Source organism: Lutjanus erythropterus, chromosome 6, assembly GCF_056507025.1.
Source record: "Lutjanus erythropterus isolate fLutEry1 chromosome 6, fLutEry1.hap2, whole genome shotgun sequence".
NCBI lineage: Eukaryota > Metazoa > Chordata > Actinopteri > Lutjaniformes > Lutjanidae > Lutjanus > Lutjanus erythropterus.
In genome coordinates this window covers 9,571,283-9,593,631 of record NC_139322.1, presented here as the reverse complement: position 1 = coordinate 9,593,631, position 22,349 = coordinate 9,571,283, and the positions used below count along the sequence as shown (strand labels likewise).

General features: G+C 38.7%; 2 protein-coding genes across 4 annotated transcripts; one reads left to right on the top strand and one right to left on the bottom strand.

Moving 5' to 3' along the window:
• Window positions 1–1,966: 1,966 nt before the first annotated feature.
• On the bottom strand, window positions 1,967–9,304 carry dnajc5aa (DnaJ (Hsp40) homolog, subfamily C, member 5aa). 2 transcript variants are annotated; one of them, XM_084720471.1, is made up of 5 exons: window positions 9,151–9,304; window positions 6,220–6,349; window positions 5,917–6,130; window positions 5,649–5,820; window positions 1,967–3,715 (listed from the first exon to the last, which is right to left on the bottom strand). In XM_084720471.1, the coding sequence occupies exons 2-5, from the start codon at window positions 6,327–6,329 to the stop codon at window positions 3,612–3,614; spliced, it is 600 nt and encodes a 199-aa protein (XP_084576597.1). In that variant the 5' UTR covers window positions 6,330–6,349; window positions 9,151–9,304; the 3' UTR covers window positions 1,967–3,611. The 2 variants fall into 2 exon arrangements, with proteins under 2 accessions (XP_084576597.1, XP_084576598.1); XM_084720472.1 differs by having other exon boundaries at window positions 6,220–6,391; window positions 9,151–9,272.
• Window positions 9,305–13,157: 3,853 nt separating this feature from the next.
• LOC146324856 (glucose-induced degradation protein 8-B homolog) lies at window positions 13,158–20,072 on the top strand. Of its 2 annotated transcripts, XM_084720470.1 has the most exons (5): window positions 13,158–13,325; window positions 13,652–13,779; window positions 15,451–15,647; window positions 16,019–16,216; window positions 17,959–20,072. In XM_084720470.1, exons 2-5 carry the CDS (start codon window positions 13,659–13,661, stop codon window positions 18,130–18,132), a joined length of 690 nt encoding a protein of 229 aa, XP_084576596.1. In that variant the 5' UTR covers window positions 13,158–13,325; window positions 13,652–13,658; the 3' UTR covers window positions 18,133–20,072. The 2 variants fall into 2 exon arrangements, with proteins under 2 accessions (XP_084576596.1, XP_084576595.1); XM_084720469.1 differs by lacking the exon at window positions 13,158–13,325 and having other exon boundaries at window positions 13,617–13,779.
• Window positions 20,073–22,349: the final 2,277 nt, after the last annotated feature.

The window sequence follows — 22,349 nt, the reverse complement described above, 5'->3', positions numbered from 1 at the left end:
AGTTGGTTGAACGTGTGTCCCATGAACTGAGGTTGAATCCTCTGCAGCAGCCCGAGGGTTTGATTCCATCCTGCAGCCCTTTGCTGCTTGCCATCCCCCTGAAATATGATAGTATCAGTTGCATTCTGCCAACAACATCCTGAATTATAACTGATGCAGCATACTGGATTATTTTGTGTGTGTTTTTGTGGTGAACAAAAGTTATTGAACCCCTAATAATTCCAGCCCATCAGATTTGAATCTTGTTGTAACTTGCACCATGTTGTTACTCACCTAATGTAAAATAATTTGATAAGGACACAATGTTCAGGAACATTTATTCAACAACAGCAAATCAGATCAATGATCCACTTGTTTTCTTCCAGACACACAATTACCATGCTACAACATAAACGTTAAGGTTTATACTTTATATGGGCCAAGTGTATGTACAAGCGACCTCAACCATTAAACCATTCCTCGCTAAATTTAATGGTTACATTACAACACCGTACCAGTTAAAATCATAGCCGATCATCATCTGAAACATGACAAAGTATGAAATAAATAAAATTCCAAATATGCATCATATAACCATTTCACTATAGTTACACTATATACTATGTTGTCTTTTTATGGAGTCATTTCCTGATCATTGATCCATTATAGTTTTTTTTAAACACACAGTGCATTCAACTTAGAACATTTACAGTAGCATTTTTCAGTATCTCAATGAAAAAGCCATGACAGGAACATCTATGTTTCATCAAGGGTTACAGGAAACATCATACGAGGGCCACAGAGGTCAACATCCATACCGTTAATAGCAGAGGGTGGGCGACAGGAGCTCACCAATTGTAAACCATTTAAACACATTATTAGCAGTTATGAAACTTGACGAAGTGGCAAAGACGTTCATGGCAATTTATGGCAAAATGTGTGGCAATATATGCAAATTTCAGTCGTATGAAAAATCATTTAACTCGGAGCTGCCTGTAGCACTGGCTCACAGATGATATGCCTGACGAGCGTCTTACTCTACATGGATTCAAAAAAGTCAACAATGATAAACGATCACAGCATCGGACAAAATCTCATCAGACTTCAGTTCAAAACACAAGGACTAAAAACAGGATGAAAATCTGATTCCTCACTAACTAAAATAATCCCGTGTGGGTGCTCTGCAGTCAGCTTTACCTCCCAGCCATGATGAAGGCAACATGTTTTTCCCACATGACATTAACTACGCAACATATTCAAGACAGCTTTCATTATAAAAACATGTCACCCTCTGCTGCTAGAGATCTGTTATTTCTACCTAGAAACAGCTCTGATCAGTCAGCTGGATTACCTGCAGCTCCTTGGCTTCATGTAGCGCAAGTAAACAAAAATATCTGCAGTAATTAGATGAAATAAATATTTTTCAGTTGCAGTGGGCCTCACGCAAGAGCATTTCATACTGCCTGTCCATATTTGAGTGCACACGCATGAAACTTGTAAATAAGTTTGCCCCAGAATCCAAAATACATATTTTTCCCCTGGCCTGTAGTTCCATTTATCCATCTAAAGTTGCTTTTGTGTGTGTGTGTGTGTGTGTGTGTGTGTGTGTGTGTGTGTGTGTGTGTGTGTGTGTGTGAGTTGCAGAGTTTTCGAGATACCAACTCTCAGATTGTTGTGGTGCTCAAAGCAGACAATCCACAGACCTCGTTGTGAGCAGTTTCATGTAGGAACTATTTTCTCACCAGTAGAAAAGAAAGTAGTTCCTGTAGATCCTAAAGAGGGTCCGGTAGATTTAACTGCAGAAACAAAGTAATTCCTATTAGTCCCATTATATTGGAGAGAAGGCAGACATCTCCAAGATAATAGATCTCCAAAACACTGTAATTCAAAGCTGTCTAGATGGATAAACAGTTCTACAGATAAGAAGAAAAATATGTACTTTTTGATTTTGGGGGAAACTGTCTCTTTCACTTGCTTTTTTCATACAAAGGTGCCACATCAGATTCAGCAAACGTTCATGACTTCAGATAACTGTGCAAATAATCCATCTGTGCGTATTTGAGTGCACATGCATGATTTGTAAATGAACATAATAAACGCCCCAATTGTACCATAAAAGGCTATGCTTCCTGCAACACACGTTGGGAAGTGTTACTGTACGACTCCTACGACAGGCCTGAATCGCTCCTAAGTTGTTTGTGTCCTTGGAAAAAGTCAAAGTACAAGAAAATTTGTGAATGTAACAATTTCTCCTAATTCACTAAAAAACACTTAAGAACAAATCTGTCAATACAATTCGTTCTTGCATGAGGCCCAGTGACGTCTCTGAATTACATAATTTTTTGCTAACACAGAACTCTAGACAGCAGAAATTCATCATATTATTCCAATAGCCTTGATGCTTTAGAAAACTTTAGACAAATAAAAAATAAAATTTCCTCCACTCGTGAAAAACTGCTCAATTTAAATGGTAATTATCAAGATTATCAAGATTCCTTTAAAAGCTTATGCTTCTAATTTATGGATCCAATGCCAACATTTCTGATAAATCAGATATATCTGCTGATAGAAAAGGCAAATAAAAACAAAATTAACAAAAATTCTGACTGGCTGAGAACATATCAACATAAATTCATGACTCTATAACTGGTCCACCTGGGCTGAAACCTGCCATAATCGATGTTTAATACAAAAAAAAGTAAACGTTACCTTGAAAATAACTGTCATGACGACATGTTCAGTGCTGCAGAAAAGACCGTAAGAATGAGCTGAAATAAAGCTGAGGCAGAGGGAAGAAAAGCCAACACTACTTAATAACTGAAGTAGAATTGTTATGTCAGCAGGCATTCATGAAATAATGTCTGCAAATAAAGCTCTGTGCCTTTACAACCTCATGATTCACGTTAAAAACACTCAGGGGAGCACAGTAAAGACAAACACAGCGCCAAAGACATACTGTGGGTCTGACATGGCAACTGAAACAGTGTTGATTGTGAATCAGAAGTAGAAATTCCACCAATATTTCACTAAAACTCTGTTCTTGAAGGTTTAATGATGGCACCGACCACCTACATCTCTCTAACCAGCACCTCCCTGAGCCATGGCTCTCCTTTCCTTTAGCATAAAATATCACGTAAAGTTCACCCCCTCCTCCTCCTCTTATATATGAGCTGTACTCATTTGAACATATTGCACATACTTATGCACCTACATTATGAGTCTTGCAAAGTAAAAATGTTGCTAAAGATGAAATAAAACTGGAGACCATGTTTTATAAACAGTGCATGCTACACCATGATGCAAAATGTGGGACACCGAGGGAAAGTGGGGTAGGCGACCTGTGTGGTTAAAGGCCAAGAAATACAAAAGAAGAAATGAAAAGGAAACAATTTAGTTGTTTCTCTTTTCTTCTCGTACTGCAGGGGGTGGGAATAAGTTGTGGACCAATCAGGGTAGGGGGTGTAAGGGATGTGACTTCATTAGTTCCTTTCATGGGCCATGCTTACTAGTCCCTCTCCTCCGCATGGCTCTCTGTCTGAAGTGGAAAGATGGATTGCCCCTTTCTTTCATCTGACTGAGGTGGAGCAGGGAAGCAGGCAGGACCGCAGGCCAGGATTGAAGGGAGCGGAGGGTTAGTTGAAGCCGGTGTCGGTGTGGTAGGAGTGGTGACCATCCGATGTTAGCTGGGTCGTCTCTGTGGCTGATGGTTGCAGCATTATAGGGTCACCGCCAGCCTCTGTTGAACAAACAAACAACATTTTCAGTGTTTGCACTGAGAAACCCTGCTGTTAATAACCCTCTACGACTGGGCGACACGGACAGAATCAAATTTAACAATATGTTTGACCAAATACCTTAATATCGCTATTGTGGCAATATTGTAGGGACAATTATTAGTGCTTAGCATGTGACAACCCCTGGGGCTGAAAAAAAGAAGCTGGCTCCAAAAGGAAATCATTCCCTGCAGTCTTCCATGTTACAACACCCAACAATGCCCAACTACAGCAGATATAGCATGTTTACAGCCTGATGCAAAAACAGTTTTGGTCTCAATAGCTAATTTACTCACTCATGACAACTGAACAGGGGGTGAATTTTTATATAATTCACCAATTTAAATTACATTAAGCCTTGAAGTTATGCATAATTAAATCCACAATATGTAAATTCTGCCACTAGGGGTCTCTCTCAAATTAAAACCATAACAAAAGATGTAGTTTGATGAGGCTGTGAAGTGGCGTGGGATCATGGGAGTTGTTATCAGCCACCATAGCTGATGAAAAACCATGTGACGTGACTCAGGCAGAAATCATACTCATGGCTGAGGTAATAACAAAGTTGACGTGACCTGACTTCCTTCTTCTCTCTCTGACATATCCTGTGTTTTACAGAATTACAGTGTGAACATTGTTGGAAACATTTGGGATAATGCAAGTACACAACTCCACAAAATATTTAATATATGTGGGCTAACAGTTTAAGACAAATTAATGCTGTAATATTTTAATAACCCCCTCAATATTGTAGGGAGGACTATTGGTGCTCACCAAGCTGTAACCTCCGGGACCAAAAAATGAGGCCAGTGAAGCTTTTTCTACACAGTGCAGCTAAACAATGGGCTAAAAAAGACAGTATAGACCTACACATGTAGACTGCTGTTTTGTTCAAATTCATTGTTAAGATAGGAAGGATGAAGCGTTTGTGTGTGTGTATGTGTGAGAGGGAGAGAAAAAGAGAGAGAGAGAGTTCATGAGGGGTTACTTGTTTTGCTGCTGTTGATCAACAGGCCTGCAAGGCTCATCTCTGGAGAAACTCTAGCTGGGATCTGAATCTGTTTACTGTCAAGTTTTGTGGTTTGTATGAGTTCAGATTATCTGGTAATTCTCTCAGTATTCCATCACTCGTTGGGCATATTCGTTGGGATATGAAAATGCACCTGCTGCATCCTGATTTTCATATAAATGCAACCTCCTTGTGCACAGGTCATTAACTCCAGACTTTTTTATGAATCCCCAACTTTAAAATCAGTCTGTGCCTACGGTTTAAATTATATTTAGGTATGAAGTTATGCATATGAGTGACATCATATATGGCTAACAGACAGGTAGCCACTTATTCAGCTGCTGCTTTGCCCATTTTAGCTGGGAGTTAGCAGAGTCAGGTGCTGCCAAGACGGCAATGACCAGAGCTACCACACTGTGAGCTTCAAAAAGGCTCTTTATAAATAATCCTCAGTTATGCGGACAGAGCCACGCTTCGGAAAACTCAAAGCAAATACTGTCCAGCATCAACCAAACAAAGGCCCAGCATTTAATCTGAGTTTGTTTTTGCGTCAGTGAAACATCACAAAGGACATGATGCCAGTTCAAATCATTGAGAGGGTTTCAATATAAACTTGGTGAAACAATTTCAGTGTGTTTATCAGTACTTTTTAAACATTTTCAGCAAATTTCAACAATACCACGACGATAATGATAACCGTTATCATTTTGGTCAGTGTAATCATGATATGAAACTTTCACACAGTTTCATCCCCACCAAAATCTACAGTGAGATGATATCTACTCCAACCTCATGATATTGATATAATATCAATATATTGTCCAGCCCTATAACCCTCAACCCTAAAATTCAACATGGGCGTGGCGACACAGGTGACTCAGTCTCACCTCTCTCATCAGACTGCAGCTGAGCCTCCAGGTCCTCGGGGGACACATAGAAGTCCTGTTCCTGTCCCTCTCGAGGCCGTGGTTTACACCTTCCACAGCAGCAGTTACAGCAGCAGCACAGGCAGCAACAGAAGTAGCAGCCCGTGGCCAGGCCGCAGAGTACAAACAGAGCCTGCAGACAAAGGATGTGAAGAGTCAGTGTCCGAGCTAAAAAAGAAGAAAACGTTGAGGGGGAAAAAAAAAAAAAAAAGAAAGCTAACAGTTTTACCTTTGCCCACCAGCTTGAAAGGACAAAGTAAGTGTTGACATTCTCCTCTCCAAACTGCTCGGCCACATACAGTCCCAGAGAACCATATTTGTCATAAATATTACGCTTTGTGGGGTCGTTCAGAATTGCATGAGCGTTGTTGATCTCCTTGAACTTATCAGCTGCCTCTGGATTGTCAGGATTCTTGTCAGGGTGGAACTTCAATGCCAGTTTCCTGTGTGGAGAGTTGGCAAAAAGACAATCAAATAACCGCAGCCCACATTTCTGCGGTCATTTACATTACGTCACAGAGGGGTGTCTCACCTGTAAGATCGTTTAATATCATCCGTCGTGGCTACCTTATCGACTCCCAGCACGTGGTAGAGAGACTCACCAGCGGTGGACAGGGAGCGCTGCCTCTGCTGCTCAGCCATGATGCCTCACTTCCCCAAAACTGCACACAGAAACGCAAACCTGAACACACTGCTGGGGCTGCCTGTCACGATTCATGAGCAAACATACACAATTAGAAATAAGGGTTCCAAAGGGGTTCTTCCTGAAGGGCTGAGAGTCCACCCAGAACCGATTGCTTCTAGAAAAAAAACCCCATTGTTTGAAGAAAGGGTTTGTCAAGCGTTCTTTGTAAGACTAAGGGCTCCATTAGGAACCCTTTTCATCCAAAGAACCCTTTTTAGATGAAAGAGTTGTTCAAGGATTGTTGAAATCCTTCAAGAACTCTTTCATCCAGGGGTAATATAGGGTAGAACCCCCTGGGTGGGTTCCTGATAAAACCCTTGGAATATAAAAAGGCTTTTCTGTAGAACTCTGTCAGCATGTTCTATGTAAAACCCATGGAATATAAAAAGTTTCTCAGTAGAACTCTATGAATGTGTTCCATGTAAAACCCTTGTAATATAAAAAGGTTTTCAGTAGAACCTCCTGGGAGGGTTCTTGTTGCCACCCTTAGACGGTGGACATATTCTGAATAGGACCGGGTTAGTTCTCTGTAGAAACTCTCTCGGTGACACCTTTCACGGATGGTTCTATAACCCTTTATGTTGAGTTCGTGGTAGAACTCTTTGAAAGGGTTCCAAGCGGAACTTTTACAAAATGTTGTAATAGGAACCAAAAGCAGTTCTGCCATGGGGACAAGCTGAAGAAACCCGTACGGTTCTAGTTAGCAACTTTATTTATAAAAGAATAGGAGATCAGGGGCCTTATTACAGAAAAATGTCCTCAGTGCTCGTCCTGAATTAACTTAATCTTAAATTAACCTTAACTTAAGTTTCGACAGTGGGAATAATCGTATCGCTCCATCACAGAAGCAGTTCCTGAACTCATGGCCTATTCCAACTGAAACCTCGTATCGTATCTTAACTGAAGAAATCCTAACTAGAACTGTAAATTCGATTCTTCACTCTGCACTCATCCTGTCATGTCTGTATCTGTATTTAGAATGGACATGAAACTGCCTGTATCCTTGACTGTCTGTCTGTCTCACTGTCTGTGTCACTGGCTAGTTAGCTGCTATACTGGAAAAGAGAAGACAAGTGTTCAATTTTTAGTTTTGATGAGTTGGAGGCATTAATAATGTCAGTGGAGGAGAAGAAACCCCACCAGTTTGTCCATCAACTTCCAAATTAATCGTCTTGGCTGCCCATATATATCTATCAATACATGCTCCATGAAATTTAAAACTTTGTCATACAGTTTAAGCCTTTTAGTTATATTATTTCAGTGTTCATGTTGTTCCCCATCTTCACTGTCACAGACCAACAACAGTGGAACTGCCATTTTTGCCACTTATTTTGAATTTAGGACAGGATGGCTGGTGGGCTGCATCTCGCCCTTTAACAACCTCAGTCTGGTTCTTTGATCATTTATAAATATGAAAAGATGTATAAATAACTAATTTCCTCAAATGAGAGAGGCTAATTAGCCCATTCATTGGTTAAGTCTGTTGTTAAGCACAGAGACACATATTTATTAAAGAGTTTAACTCAGGCTGATTAAAGCTACTACAAGGAGGATGGAGATGCCATTTCTTTATAGTTATTGTTAATACATGCACCTGGGTTGGATTCTTCACAAAATTAAATGAGTATATGTTTACATTTTCCCAGGAAAAGTGATTAGTAGTGATTAGTGATTAGTACATTAGCCAGTTAAATTGAAATAGGAGGAGATATTTCTTTCCATGATTTTAATTTCCAGTGCGATAACTGGGCCCCTCTTGCGAAATTCTTCAGTAAGGACGGTTCTGTAAAAGATAAATTACTATAGTAAGATAGCAGAGATATAGAGATTTTTTTTTCCCATATGCAGTTAGGAAAGATGTTTCTGTAATACCCAAATAATAAATGTCATCCTAATGTGATATAAGATGTGAATTCAGACAAGTTTCTATTATACAGGCCTAGTCCTATGTGTTAAGATAGCCTTTATTGTGAAATACATCTTTTAAAAATATACATATATACATCAGACCTTAAACTAAAGTAAGGCCTGTGTCACTGAATCCTCCTGACTGCAGTCAGCAGCTGGTGTGTCTCAATTAAATACAACTATCATGTACAGGCTGTGTGTGGAGAGACCCGGCTCTGTTTGAAATATAAGTGCAACATACTGGGTTTATTATATTTCCCTGCACCAATTTAACTCTCACAGTTTTTCAGTGTAATTGCACCGAGGTCAATTGTCCAGCTACATTTCAACATGATAAAACTGTAAATGTGACATCTTGGCAGGACCACTGCTGCCTCTGCTGCTGTCAGTAAATCAGTAACTGACATCCACACAGTCCACCATGCTGCAAGAGAAAAAGAAATAACGAATTGATGCTGCAAGTAAAAAAGATAAAGCCACTCCTGACAATATAGCTGCTTCCAAATGGGTGTCATCTTGACACAAATGAATAGGCACTGGTCTATTTGAAGCCCTGAATAGCTTATTTCAACATTTTTACCCAAATCAGTCTGTTCTGAGAGGTGGATGTCAAATTTCCTTAAGATACGAATCGCATCCAGTTGTCAATTGTCTATAAGAAGGATTAAACTGAGAGAATACGATGCTAGGAGCATAATCTCTGTGCAAGCATCATCAGCAGCACTGCTATAGCGCACAGCATCCATGTTGGTTTGCTTCCTGGCCTGTTCTTGATGCAAGGCAGGGATGGATCGTCAGCACTAATTTTCAAGGTTAAGGGCCGGTGTTTGGAGGAGAAATAAATGATGGACATGCACCTCTAGGGCTCACCTTTCAGTCGGCTCTGATGCGCTGCAAAACTAACGGTCCCAGCAGATTATAATTTTAGACAGTGTAGCGTGACTATGGCTGCATCTCGCACGTCCCCGGACCCTCTCTGGCTCCCACCACTACGCAACCATGGACAGCTGCAGCAGTGCGCAGGCTCCGCCCCCAGAACACCCCATGGCGACCCGACGTGCGCGTTCACAAACGTACTGGGATGATGATGATGATGGTGATGGGGAGAGAGGATGTTGGATGAAAGTGCAGCCACAGCACTGTCACAGAAACAATACTACTTCAAGCAGGACGTAGTTACTTAAGACCACTTAACACTGATTAAACGGACTTAAAGCAAAAGTAGGCGTATTCTCCTTCTGTTGTAGTTAGCTAGATAGGAAAATCAATCTCTTTTAGCATAAAGACGGGAAACAGCTATCTTAGCTCTGTCAGATGGTATCAAAAACCACCCACCAGCATAAACACATTAATTAGGATGCTATGTTTCATTTTTTTAGTCCGTAAATAACACAAATTGAAATGTAAAATCGACAATTTGCAGTTTTACGACGGTTATGTGTCGGACTAGCATATTTCTTGGCCCTGCGCAGTTGTTGCTAGGCAACCAGAGGATGCACCAGGAAGTGAGTGGTAGTGTCATATCATATCACTGCCACAAAATAAATAAATATTTACACAGTTGTTGTACATATCAAACAAATAAGACATAACAAAAGTATGAAACAGGTGTAAACAGCTAACCTAGCTTAGCTCTGTCAAATTCAAACAAACAGCACAAGCTCACTAATTAACAAGCTATAATTTGTTTGTTTTTTAAATCCATAAATTACCCAAACTGATGTGTCAACTTTCAAGAGCCGTTCTCGGCAAGACCAATAACTATAACTGTAAAAATATTATTTTAAATCAAGTGTATGGTAGAGCCTAGACTGCAAGTTGTGGTGTGGACTCAATCATCCACTTAAAAACGATTTTCTAAGCCAGTATTTTATACTTGTTGTTGCTAAGCAATCAGAGGGGTCACCAGAAAGTAAGTGGTAGTTGCCCAGAAGTGGTAGCATATAATTTCTTTACTGCCATAAAAAGACAAATTAATGGTTTACACAGTTTTTACACTAAACAAAGATATAATGAAAGACTTGAAACATAAGTCAAAATCTACCTACCATCACAAACTCACAAATTAATAATATGTTTATGTAATATGTTTCAATGTTTTAATCTGTATATTACTAAAACCGAGTTGTAAAAAGCATCCACATCAAGACCAATTACTATAACTCTAAAAATATAGTTTTAAAAATCGATCCAACTCAAGTGTATGGCAGAGTCAAGACTGCAACTTTATAGCTGAGGTGTGAACTCCACCATCCACTTAAGTTATCACGATTTTTAAAACTATATCTTTATAGCTGTGGTAGTTCTTGGTGTGGATGGCCCTTTAGAGCTGTTATGTGTTGAACTAGCATATTTCTTGGTCCTGAGCTGTTGTTGCCAGGCAACCAAAGGAGAAACCAGGAAGTGAGCAGTTGCGGCCCAGATGTAGTCCAGCATATGACTGCTGTAAAAAAAAAAAGAAGAAGAAGACAAATTAATGCTTTACACAATTTTATAGATTAAACACATATATAACATGTTAATTATTGAGTTTAAGAGACAGAAATTTTGACCATTTTTAAAGGGCCAGGCTAGGTGTTTCACTTTGTTTCCAGCCTTTATGCTAAGCTAAGATAGCTAATAGACCTAAACTACATCACAGGAAATTATCACAATTTGAGTCTGGAATCTCATATTGTTACACTGAACTGATACTGAGCAAAGTGTAGGTGTGTTTGATTTAGGACCGGCCAAAAGACCATTTTCACGGCAGCCATATTGATATATTGAAAAAAATATATCACGAAAAACACAGGTACTAGCAATGATGGTAATTAATAACACCATCATTGCTAGTACCTAATAACTGATAACACCTGCGTTTACCTTGCGCTATTTCATATCAATATGGCTGCTGTGAAAAAAGGTCTGCTCTCAATTAGAAAGCCTGAGGATGTCTGAGGATGAGCGATTGTTGAGGTGGAATCAGAAAAAGCTCCAAACATTACAATACATTTGAAAAACTCAATAGCTATGTCTCTTTTTAGAAATCATGACTCAGTTACTCAAGATAATCCACAGACCTTGATGTGAGCAGTTTCATGTAGGAGCTACTTTCTGTCTGCAGTAGAATTTACCGGAACTACTTTCTTTCGACAAAAAGGAAAGTTCTAATTTTCATTGTGGTGCTGTGAATACAGAAAATAAACCTACTAAACAAGACTGAGACCATTTTACTTCACCAGTTAAATGTTGGCTGTCATACAGAGGACGTTTTAGTTTGAGATGTGGAGAGGATTCAAGCTACAGACATTGACTTTGTAAACTGGAAACATGGTGTCTTAATTGATTTTGCCTGTGTGTATTTCCATTGAGAGTAATCTCACATTGAGCTTGAAGCAACAGTTACAAGAAGTGACCATCATATGACTTACTGAATAATACAGGGAAGATGACTCAACCCAGACTTTAACCATAACCATTTGTCTGTGTGTCTAATCAAAGACCTGAGTAACTCTCTTTGAGAGCGAGGGACAGCTCATGAACTGGGGTGTCACGCCTGGATAATCCACAGCAAAAGTAAGGCGGCTGCCTCTGGGCCATTAACCATCCAGGGGCCCCTGAAAGAGAGCCTTGTCTTTTACAACATCTTCCTCATTTTAACCAGACTTCATTCCTATAATTACAGAGAGGTATCAATATGAGATAGGCTATCATGGCCATTGCAGCTAGTAATAAAGTTATTAGTTCCACCTGTGACTTCTGTGCTATGCCAAAATGCACAAATTGAGAACTTCTTCTTCTAATAAAAACAAAACACAAAAAATCCTTCTCATTACCTTCAAAACATGTTAAAAAAAAAGAAGAAGTCTGTTTTGCAAATGAATTGTTTGCCCAATTTTCTTTCTTATAAAGTGCTAAATGTACCCCCAAAATAGGATGACCAGACGTCCCAGTTTACCACGGACAGTCCCTGGTTGGAGCTTCTTACTGTGTGATAAGCATACTTCAAAGTGAAAAAATTAGTCAGACTAATAACTGTCTTTGGACAAGCGTTATAAGCACTTTCCCTAATCAGTCATTAGTAACATTAACAATCAGTTCATTAAAAAGTTGAAATTTTTCTTATATCATAATACCAAATTATTTTTCCCCACTCAGTCAAAGCTTTATTTCCACAGCAACATATTGCATAATCTGCGACAGCCTTTAAAACATATAGCATAAAGACGTAAAGGCCTGCCTATTAAGCACTTATACTCGAATATCAGATAACGTGGAGCAGGCTCATAAAAATAATCTTTTATATTTCAGTTCTTTGTCGATTAATTAAATTTTATTTGGTCTGTTGAGTGTTTATAGGAGCGGAAAGCCACCACAACAGGTTAGTTTCTTCCATGAAAATTAAAATTATGATGCAAAAATGATAATTCCCACTAATTGTGAATCATATCACATTTATGATTCATGATTTGGCAGGTGCATGCTTTGGATTCTGGTACTGGGCTGGTTTTTGGGTCAGTTTAAGCTGTTTTGGGCTGGATTTGATCTGCCATTTGACTGGTTTTGTCACACAGATCTGGCAACCCTGCGTGGCATGTTATTCACTAAATACATCCTCATGAAACCATTCAGTGAACCACCATGGCCTGTGTGGAAGCATCTGTGTTTCTTATGTTTCTCCATTTTATTTATGTTGTCCTTTAGCCTGTTTGGAGGCAGTATATAATATAAACAGATATATGTAGACTATAGAAATCCAACAGCACATTCTCACAGCAAGATTAGATTCGACGATTTTACATCTATGTTCGCTGCACTGACTGTTCCTCGGCAACCGTGACGTCACAGCACTAGCCAATCGCAGCGCTCGCAGGACTGACGTTGCTATCGCGAGGTTATCACATTAGCTTGGTTAGTTAGCTAGCCGCGAAAAGCCTGACTGTGTAGCCGCAGTTTACGGTTTTGTTCCTCTTAAAGCCCTGAGAGGACCGCACACTGCTGTTTGTTTATTGTCTCCTCTCGTCTGAAAGAAAAGGATAATCTCCGGAGCTTGTGTTTGTACGGTAAGTTGTGTAAACGACACAGTCTGCTAACTAGCAGGGCTGTTGCCCAGAGAGGAAATGGGTTTGTTTTGGAAGCCTCGGAGAATTTTCAAATTATTTTTAATGGCGCTACCAAGCAACCAAACGTCGTTTTAGGAGCAGAAATGAAGTGTCTGTTGTTTTGTTATTAAGTTGTCATTTTTTCAGTGGTGTTTGTTATAAATATTTGTGCTCAGCGCCCAATATCTATCTGTGCACGGTGGTAACGCTACTGTTCATGTAGGTGCAAACTGTGACCAAGCTGTGTCAGTCTTGTTCACGTTTCCAATGGCTTCTCCACTCTCCAGGATCCCAATGATGAGTTATGCTGAAAAGCCAGAAGACATCACAAAAGAAGAGTGGATGGACAAACTAAACAATGTTCACATACAGAGGGCGGACATGAACCGGCTCATTATGAATTACCTGGTGACAGGTGAGGCATGTAGCTTGAACACAGTGACTGTGAGCTCAATGTACAACTTGTACCGGTCAAAAGACATCATGCGTATACTATCCTTAAAGGGACAGTTCACCCCTACATTAAAAATGCATATTTTGACACAACACATGGTCATGATTTGTTTTTAGGCATAAAAAATCATATTGTGATCATGGCAATATGGTGGAGGAGTTAGTTCCACTTCAATAGTCAGTTAATCTGTTAATTATATTCTCGATTTATTGATGATTGGTTGTTTATCTTAAAATGTCAGATAATGGTGAAAAATGTCATTCAGTGTTTACCAAAGCTCAAGATGATGCCCTCAAATGTCTTGTTTTATTCACAACCAGGGCTACATGATTTGGTAAAAAAAAAAAAAGTTGTACTGTGATTATTTTGACTGACTGGAAATTGAGATTGTGATGTGCGATATGAATTGTGAAAATGATCGGTTTTGCATTACAGTTTTAATGTTCATTGAAAAAAATAATAATAATGTGATGATACAATATTTACCAAACAAACATTTCTTTCATCTGGAGAACAAGATTTTAGGCTAGGTCATCTTTTTTCCAGTACAGCAGTACCTCATTATAGTGCGTTTTCTCACACATTTTCCCTTTTCAAATTTTCATCAATTTGGATGTTGGACTTGGTCATACTGAAATTTTGTTGCAATTGTGATTAATTATGCAGCCCTACAGAATACCCCTAAATTTTATGGTAATAATTTAGGGTCATATCGCCCTCCCCTTCTATTTATCCGACTAGATCAGGTGTGTCAATCTCATTTTAGTTAACGGGCCATATACAGCCCAATTTAATGTCAAATGGGTCCAAACAGTAAAACAGTAGTTTATGTCTCAGCAACAGGATTCCATCAATACTGTTTAAAGATATAAGTTCTGATACAGATTTTTTTGTACTGAAGCTGGTGATTGACAATATTTTGTACAGTGTTAAATATCTTTAAATATTTAAAGGTGGTTGATTCCACTGGGCACGTGTGCAGCACGGTTTTGATTCATCCTCCACATGGCTGCATGTCTCACCAGCAGCTTTTCAGGAATGTTTCAGCAGCAGAGCATTTTGCCTGCCTGATTATGTTGGTTTGCCCAGATTTAGTTGATTTGGTCGTCTTTCTTTGCTTTTTGTGCTTCTATGTAGTCAAGTAGTTTCTTTTTTATCTAATTTTATGATTGTGAGTCTGCACGGGGTGTTATATTTTGAAAACTGAAAGGATTCTCTGATTTTTTTTGTGTTTGACTTTTGCCCACTCTATCTGCTCTGTGAAAATTGACACAGCATCTGTCAAAAATAGACTCAGTGTGTATTTTAGGCATAGCAGAGTGCCACATTTTGGACACGTTGAGCGCTGCTGGTGGATCACTAGCATTATTTAGAACAGGTGCGATCACCGTCAGCAGATGCGGTGTAGCTATAACGTGATGCAGCCATGCCTGGTGGAATCAAGCTGTAAGTATTCATTATTTTTCAGAGAACTGTATTCTGTATTACACTTTGCAAAATCTGCAAAGAACTGCTTTATTTCTACCATGCAAAGAAAGAAAAGTGTCCTTATACATGTATTTATGATTTTTTGGGTGATCTTTCCCTTGATGTCTTTTCCTCTGCCTGTGTCTGTTTCACATCTGTTTCAAGAGGGATTCAAAGAGGCCGCAGAGAAGTTTCGGATGGAGTCTGGGATCGAGCCAAGTGTGGACCTGGATTCTTTGGATGAAAGGATAAAGATTAGAGAGATGATCCTGAAGGGACAGATACAGGAAGCTATTGCACTCATCAACAGCTTACACCCAGAGCTGCTTGACACCAATCGATACTTGTATTTTCATCTGCAGGTACATGTGCACAGAGCTTTGTATTGTCCATCAATAGTTCTGATTTTAGTTTGTGTCTCTGAACTGGAAAGTTGTTGGCACCAAATTATCCAGGTTGTGTTTAAGGTTTACAGAAGAACTTTATTTCTTCATTTATCTTCATTTAAGTGAGATTAAGGCACAGCAACAGTATTAAAATGTTGTGAGCATTGTTAAAAATGTGAATAATAATATGTAACCATCTCCACCCCCAGTAGGTAATAATATAAGCCAGGCTGTAATTGAACATAATGACATCAGGTTCTTTCCTGGTTAAATAAGAAGATGCTGTAATACTAGATAAAGCTTGAACTATGACATTCGCTGCTTGTGCTTCATTTCCACTCTTGCAGCAGCAACATTTGATTGAGTTAATCAGGCTAAGGGAGACTGAGTCAGCGCTGGAGTTCGCCCAGACGCAGTTGGCTGAGCAGGGGGAGGAGAGTCGCGAGTGTCTGACAGAGATGGAGAGAACATTAGCCCTCCTGGCCTTCGACAACCCAGAAGAGTCGCCCTTTGGAGACCTGCTCAACATGATGCAGCGGCAAAAGGTAAGCTGGTTTCTACTCAAATTCTTAGCCTGATAATTCGACTGAAGTGCTGAAAAAATTGAAAGCAATTTTAGGGTGCTTTCACACCCAAAGTGTGATAAGTTTGGCCTGGTCCAAGTTAAAAAAAAAAACAAAAAAAACATTGCTGTTTTATCTCCACGTAATATTATGGTAGTTATTATCTCCACCAAGCGTAATGTTGCTCTTTGATCATATGATTTCTTGTTGACTTATTTTTGTGAATTACATGAGACTATTTATTTTTAGTGCATATTAAGATGTGATTCCCTCTATAAGCCTCGAGGGTTTTTTCTAAATCTAACCTGCACAATTTGCTTTTTTCCATTTCTTCTGTTGTTGTGTTTCCTCTGTATTGTTTTATTGTGCAAATGAATAAATAAATAAAAATGGCAAAATATAATGCAAAAAATCACAAAAGTCCAGTAAAAATGTCAATAAATTGAGTTTTTTCCAAAAGTGCCCACTCGTTCACAGATTACACATAAACTAAAATATATATATACATACTGCCACTGTTAATGGGAAAGTGAAAGGAATGCCCATCAGTCAGTAGAGAAGCAATGGTAAAATTTTTGGTATTGGTAAAAATTTACAGCAGTTACATGTAGTTCACTACTCCCCAACACTGCTCATTGATTGGACTGTTGGACCGAGACTGTTGTTCTCCATCACAAGCATCACATCAACCTAGTGGGGAAATTTAATTCTGCATTTAATGCTGCACTTTACTGCTTCTTAGATGTATATTTATTATTCCCTGTTGTCACAGAGGGGTTATAAAGAAATAACTGATTATGAGCATTATGTGTGCGATTAGACAACAAAATCAACTGTAGGTTATTCATTATGAGAAGCAGAGACGGGACAGAAATGTTGTGACATATTACCTTAGTCAGAAAATTGCAGCTCTTTGCACGTGGCCATGTTGTGATTTCGCTAAAATTTCTGAGCATTATGTTTATTATTAGACTGCAAATTAACACGCATGCATGTTATTACTTGATGACAAACAGACACAGGACAGAAAAGAAGTGTTTTCTGCAGCAACACAATAATTATAATAATGCATTTTATTTAAGACACCTTTCAAAACACCCAAGGAAGCACTACAATCAATATTAGTAAGGGATCATAATAAGGCAGAATCAGACAGAGTATGCTAGTTCGAAAAGGTGTGTTTTAAGACGGGATTATGGAGGATATTATTGTGGGAGCCACACTTTTCCACACACTTTTTAATGGACTATCATGAGTGTACAGAACAGGATACAAGCACAACACACTGTTGTTTAAGCTGCATTTGCCTGTCTGTCTTATCAGGGAGATTCCTGCTCTCGCATGCTGACGTACATGTTGCCATGTTTACCAAATTATTTACATAAATGGATTACTTGTACAGTTTCCTCATCATAAAATCACTTCCTGAACAGTTCATAATGAGCAGTGGACTTAATACTGGTTTAGTTTTTTTTAATTGATGCAAAAAAAAAGTTTTTTTACTTGACAGCTTTTACACCTCATTTAATAATTTAAACCAAACTGGCAAACATACAAGAATTTGTTTAAAGTGGCTCAGTGGAGTCAGGTGACTCAGTTCTTGCTTGTCGTGGTTGAGGTTTGTCAGACCACGTGTCACCATTAAGAACAAATTGAAAACATGATAAATAATCGTGCAAGGCAAGTTGTTTCATGTTGATTATAACGCATGTCTCGATGCACAGGTGTGGAGTGAGGTGAACCAAGCTGTGCTGGACTATGAAAACAGGGAGTCGACGCCCAAACTGGCTAAACTCCTGAAGTTACTGCTGTGGGCACAGAACGAGCTGGACCAGAAGAAGGTGAAATACCCCAAAATGACTGACCTTAGCACGGGCACCATCGAGGACCCCAAGTGAACGCGACAGACGAGAACAACCACCTTCCACGTCCCCTTAATTTATGATCAGTCAGTGACTGTGTGACAACCAGGTAACATATATGTATAAACAAATGCTACATCGTTTTTTCATGTTTCATTCATGAGAGGTAAGACTTAACTCATTGTGCAAACTGTAAATTGCTGTATTTGCAAATTGACAGAAAATATTTAGTTTAAATACTGATCCTGGATTTTTAGAGAGATCTCGGAGGAAACAAAATTCAAGTTGCTGTTTTATATTTTGTCTTTCTAAAGCCTAAGCCGGTAGTATTATTTATTGTGACCGTTTTCCCCACCAAGACTTTTATTTTGCCAGAAAGAGAGTTGATGGTGTAAATGAACAATGTTAAAGGGACAGTTCACCCCAAAATCAAAAAGGCATAATTTTCCTCTGACCTTTGGTGCTATTAAACCATCTAGATTTTTTGGGGTGTGAATTGCAGAGTTTTGGAGATATCGGCTATACAGATGTGTGCCCTTTCAAGGAACTGCTTTCTTTCTGCTGTACAATTTACTGGAACTGTTTTCTGTTACAAATATAGTAGTTCCTACATGAAACTGCTCACAACAAGCTTCTTGAAGCTGTCTTGAATAATGAGTGATGATGAGTGCCATTTAGTGCTATAATCGTGGAGAGAAGGCAGACATCTCCACAGGCGACGTCTCCAAAACTCTGCAGCTCACACTTAATAAATCTAGATTGATAAATGGCGCTACAGGGCAAGGGAAAAATATGTATTTTTGATTTTGGGGTGAACTGTCCCTTTAATGCTGTGGTGTGTGTGTGGAGCCAAAAGCTCAGCTTGGGTACAACTTTAATGGTTTAAAGTTTTGAAACAGCAAAAACACAATTGCCCTTTTTTTTAAAAAAAAAAAGGAAAAAAAAGTGAAAGTATGTTTTAGATTGAGATGACGCTGCAAGAGTCCAGATGGTTTCAGATCAGAAATCAGTTAAAAGTTTAAATTTCATAGAAAATGTGAGTATTTTTCAATTACATGGAAAATAAAACTTTATTAATGTAATATGCTTTTAATTAATATAATATTTTGTGATTTTATTTCGTATGATGTTTGAGGATTTGCTACAGAATCAGCCGCTTGCTTTCTACACCTTGAAATTTGATTGTACCTTTACACTATGTGTATGGGATGACCTGCCTTCCAAATTATCATTTCATGAGTGTTTGAGAGGGTGAAATACGTCCAGACTGACCGGTTGAAATCAGAGATTGCTGTCTGACTGAGATTAGCCCCCCCGATGCCTTTTCTGAGCCTGAAGTATGCACACCCCCCCAACATGCTCCAAATGGCTTTGTTTGGTTTTATGTTGCGAGGGGTGGAGGTTAAGATAATGATCTGCCAAAAGCCCACTGATGGAGGGAGGATTTGTATAGAAAAAAGGGCTGCTCCGATCAAAAAATGCTAATGAATGATGGGGCCCGTTACGACAACACTCTAGTTTGAAAACTCTCATATTTAAACTGTATTCTGACTGATTCTTTTGTTCGCTTTGTTTCGGTAATTAATAACGATGATCAAACACGTTGACATTTTGAATCTGAGCAGGCGTTTTTGAAAAGGGTCACAGAACTTTGCTGTCCATTTTGCCACTTTTAAAGCCGTTAGTATTTTCACTTTAACTGCATGTAAGTGTATCTTTTTTTTTCAATGGGGAAAGGCACTCGTGCTTTTTTTATTTTATTTTTTTGTTTGGTTTGTTTACTTTTATAAAGAAAAAAAAAACAAACTTGCTGCTAGTTGTCCATCCTTAATTTCTTTTAAGGTTGTATTGTCTTTATAGATATTGGCTTTGACAAATACTGAGACCCAGAGAGCTCACATCCCTTTTATTATTCAACATTTTTAAGATCAGATTTGCAATTATTAAAATAAACAAAACTTTTGTGAACCATACAAGAGCTGGTTTTTCCCTTTCCTGAGGTGTGAGTGTGCATGTGCACAAAGTTCCACTGATATGTAGTGTTCACTGCAGGTTTTCAGCAGACCCTTAAAAGTTATTTTATTTATTTATCAGGGTTCACATAGGTGCTGGAAATCCTTGAGAAAACTTGAATTTTAACGTAGTGTTCTAAAAAAAAAAAGTGCATGGATTTTTTTTATAAATTGCGGTTACAGTTGGATTACTTTCATAACAAGTCGCTACGTGGCTGGATAGTTCAGTTTTATATAATGAAATAAAATAAGGATATTGGCTCAAACAGGTTGTATGGGAGGCCAAGTCTATTTACAGACAGGTGACACTTTTTGAAACATGACATGACACTCTGTCTCTTTAAAATGCTATCACAAAACATGATTTTTGGTTGTTTATAGCACAATAACTCCTGCAGCCTGCCTGAGCTTTGAGAGTCGGGAGGAGGGAGGCGTTGGAAACGACTCGCTTCAACCACAGACTGTATATTAACTTGCTATTTGGACTCCTGTTCTCATTTTTGGACTTATTGCTCCTTTAAAATGTCCTAAATATAATTTTGACAGGTTGGATTATGAAATTATGGCTTCTTTTATGAAGATGCATTAACTTTTGTCTTTCCTCTAAATGTGTCCATGGAAAAAAATGTCGTGATCATCCTGCAGCAACTGCAAAACGAAACCAACATACCTGTAACCACTGATGCAAACTGTGCAGCCTGGTCAGAATTTATCGCAGCAAACCCCGCTAGTGTGCCGGGATGTGGTGAGTGGGCTTACATGGCGTCTCCTCTCATCAAAGAAATAGTTACTTCTAGATGTAATACGGTAAAATAGTTTCTGTTGACATTAATATGGAGTGCAAGCTCAGGTATGTGGCTTGAGATCACTTTGAACGTTTGGTTGAAGCCTGCTGCACCTCGTGCAAGAAAACGTTGAGATTAGAAACTTGAGGTGAAAAGGCATTACAGTCAAATGGGAACCAGAGGACATAAAGCTGCCGTAAAGAACACCAGCAAACATCTGGCATCACCCAATACTGCTCTGTATTCACATCTGGAGCAGCACTAACAGCTGCTCCTCCTGTTAACTCCTGCAACTCCAGTCAGCAACATCCAGACAGCATTTGGATCAGTGACAATATTTTTATAATATTTTTATAACCCTACAATACAATAACCCAGTGCCAGTGATACTCAAGTTAATGCCTGTGGGCCGAATCTGGCCCACAATGCTCAGCAGCCTACCAACCATTTTGTAGTTCACAATCAAAAACTGGTTTAGATGTTTTTGTTTGTTGGTTACCAAGTATCAGCTTGTAAATGTTCAATAACAACCCTGCGCTGCTGCTTGGAAAGTTACATATCAGCTTACATAAACTGAAAGGGTTCAAATATGCTCTTCGTTCTGCCCCTGGTAGGATCTGTTTATGTTTATTTTCATTAATCATTTCAACATTTCAGTGATGCATGATGGGAAATTTCAAATGATACCAAAGCATTTACAACTAAAATGCATTTGCAGCTATTACATGCAGTAAAATATCTGATTTATCTGTCAATCCTTGCTCCAAGTTTTTTTTGGTTAATAAGTTAAACCAATTAGTCATTTAATTCAAAAATAATAAATTTAAATATCAAAAGGTCTTATAATGTTTATTCATGTTTGTTTATTTACTGGCCCTTAGCCTCCTGTAGTTGCGCAAAAGTGACCCAAAGCAAGTTGATAACCCTGCCGTATGACAATTCAATTCAATTAAATATGAATACATTAATTTACTTTGCAAATAATTCTGGAACTCATATCTTCCGTCATACCTAGTGCTTTTTTTTTTTACCAGTATGAACATGAAATAGGTCTTAAATTGCATTCATAATTGCCATAAAGTCATCTTATTAAGTCTTGACATGTTTAAACCTGCAGAGCCTCTGCATATAAGAGCAGAGCTCCTCCAAAAAAGGTTTTTGTCAAGCTTTGATTTTACTTGAAGCTACTACAAGGAACTTTGATATTGTGTTGACTTAGGAGGCCTCTGCGGTCAAAAGTGGGAGTGTTTCCACCGTAACAAACAAAAATATAACATCAAAAATAAAATTATCCCAAGAAAAATCTCCTTCTGCTTCTTTTTAACTGGCTTTTTAACCTATTACTCACTGTAACTTTGCCTGGAAAAATGTAAACAGAGGCTGGTTTCATCTGATTCCAAGGAGGATCTGACTCGGTGGCAAGCGTTAAGAATAATTACAGAAACAGACAATCTTT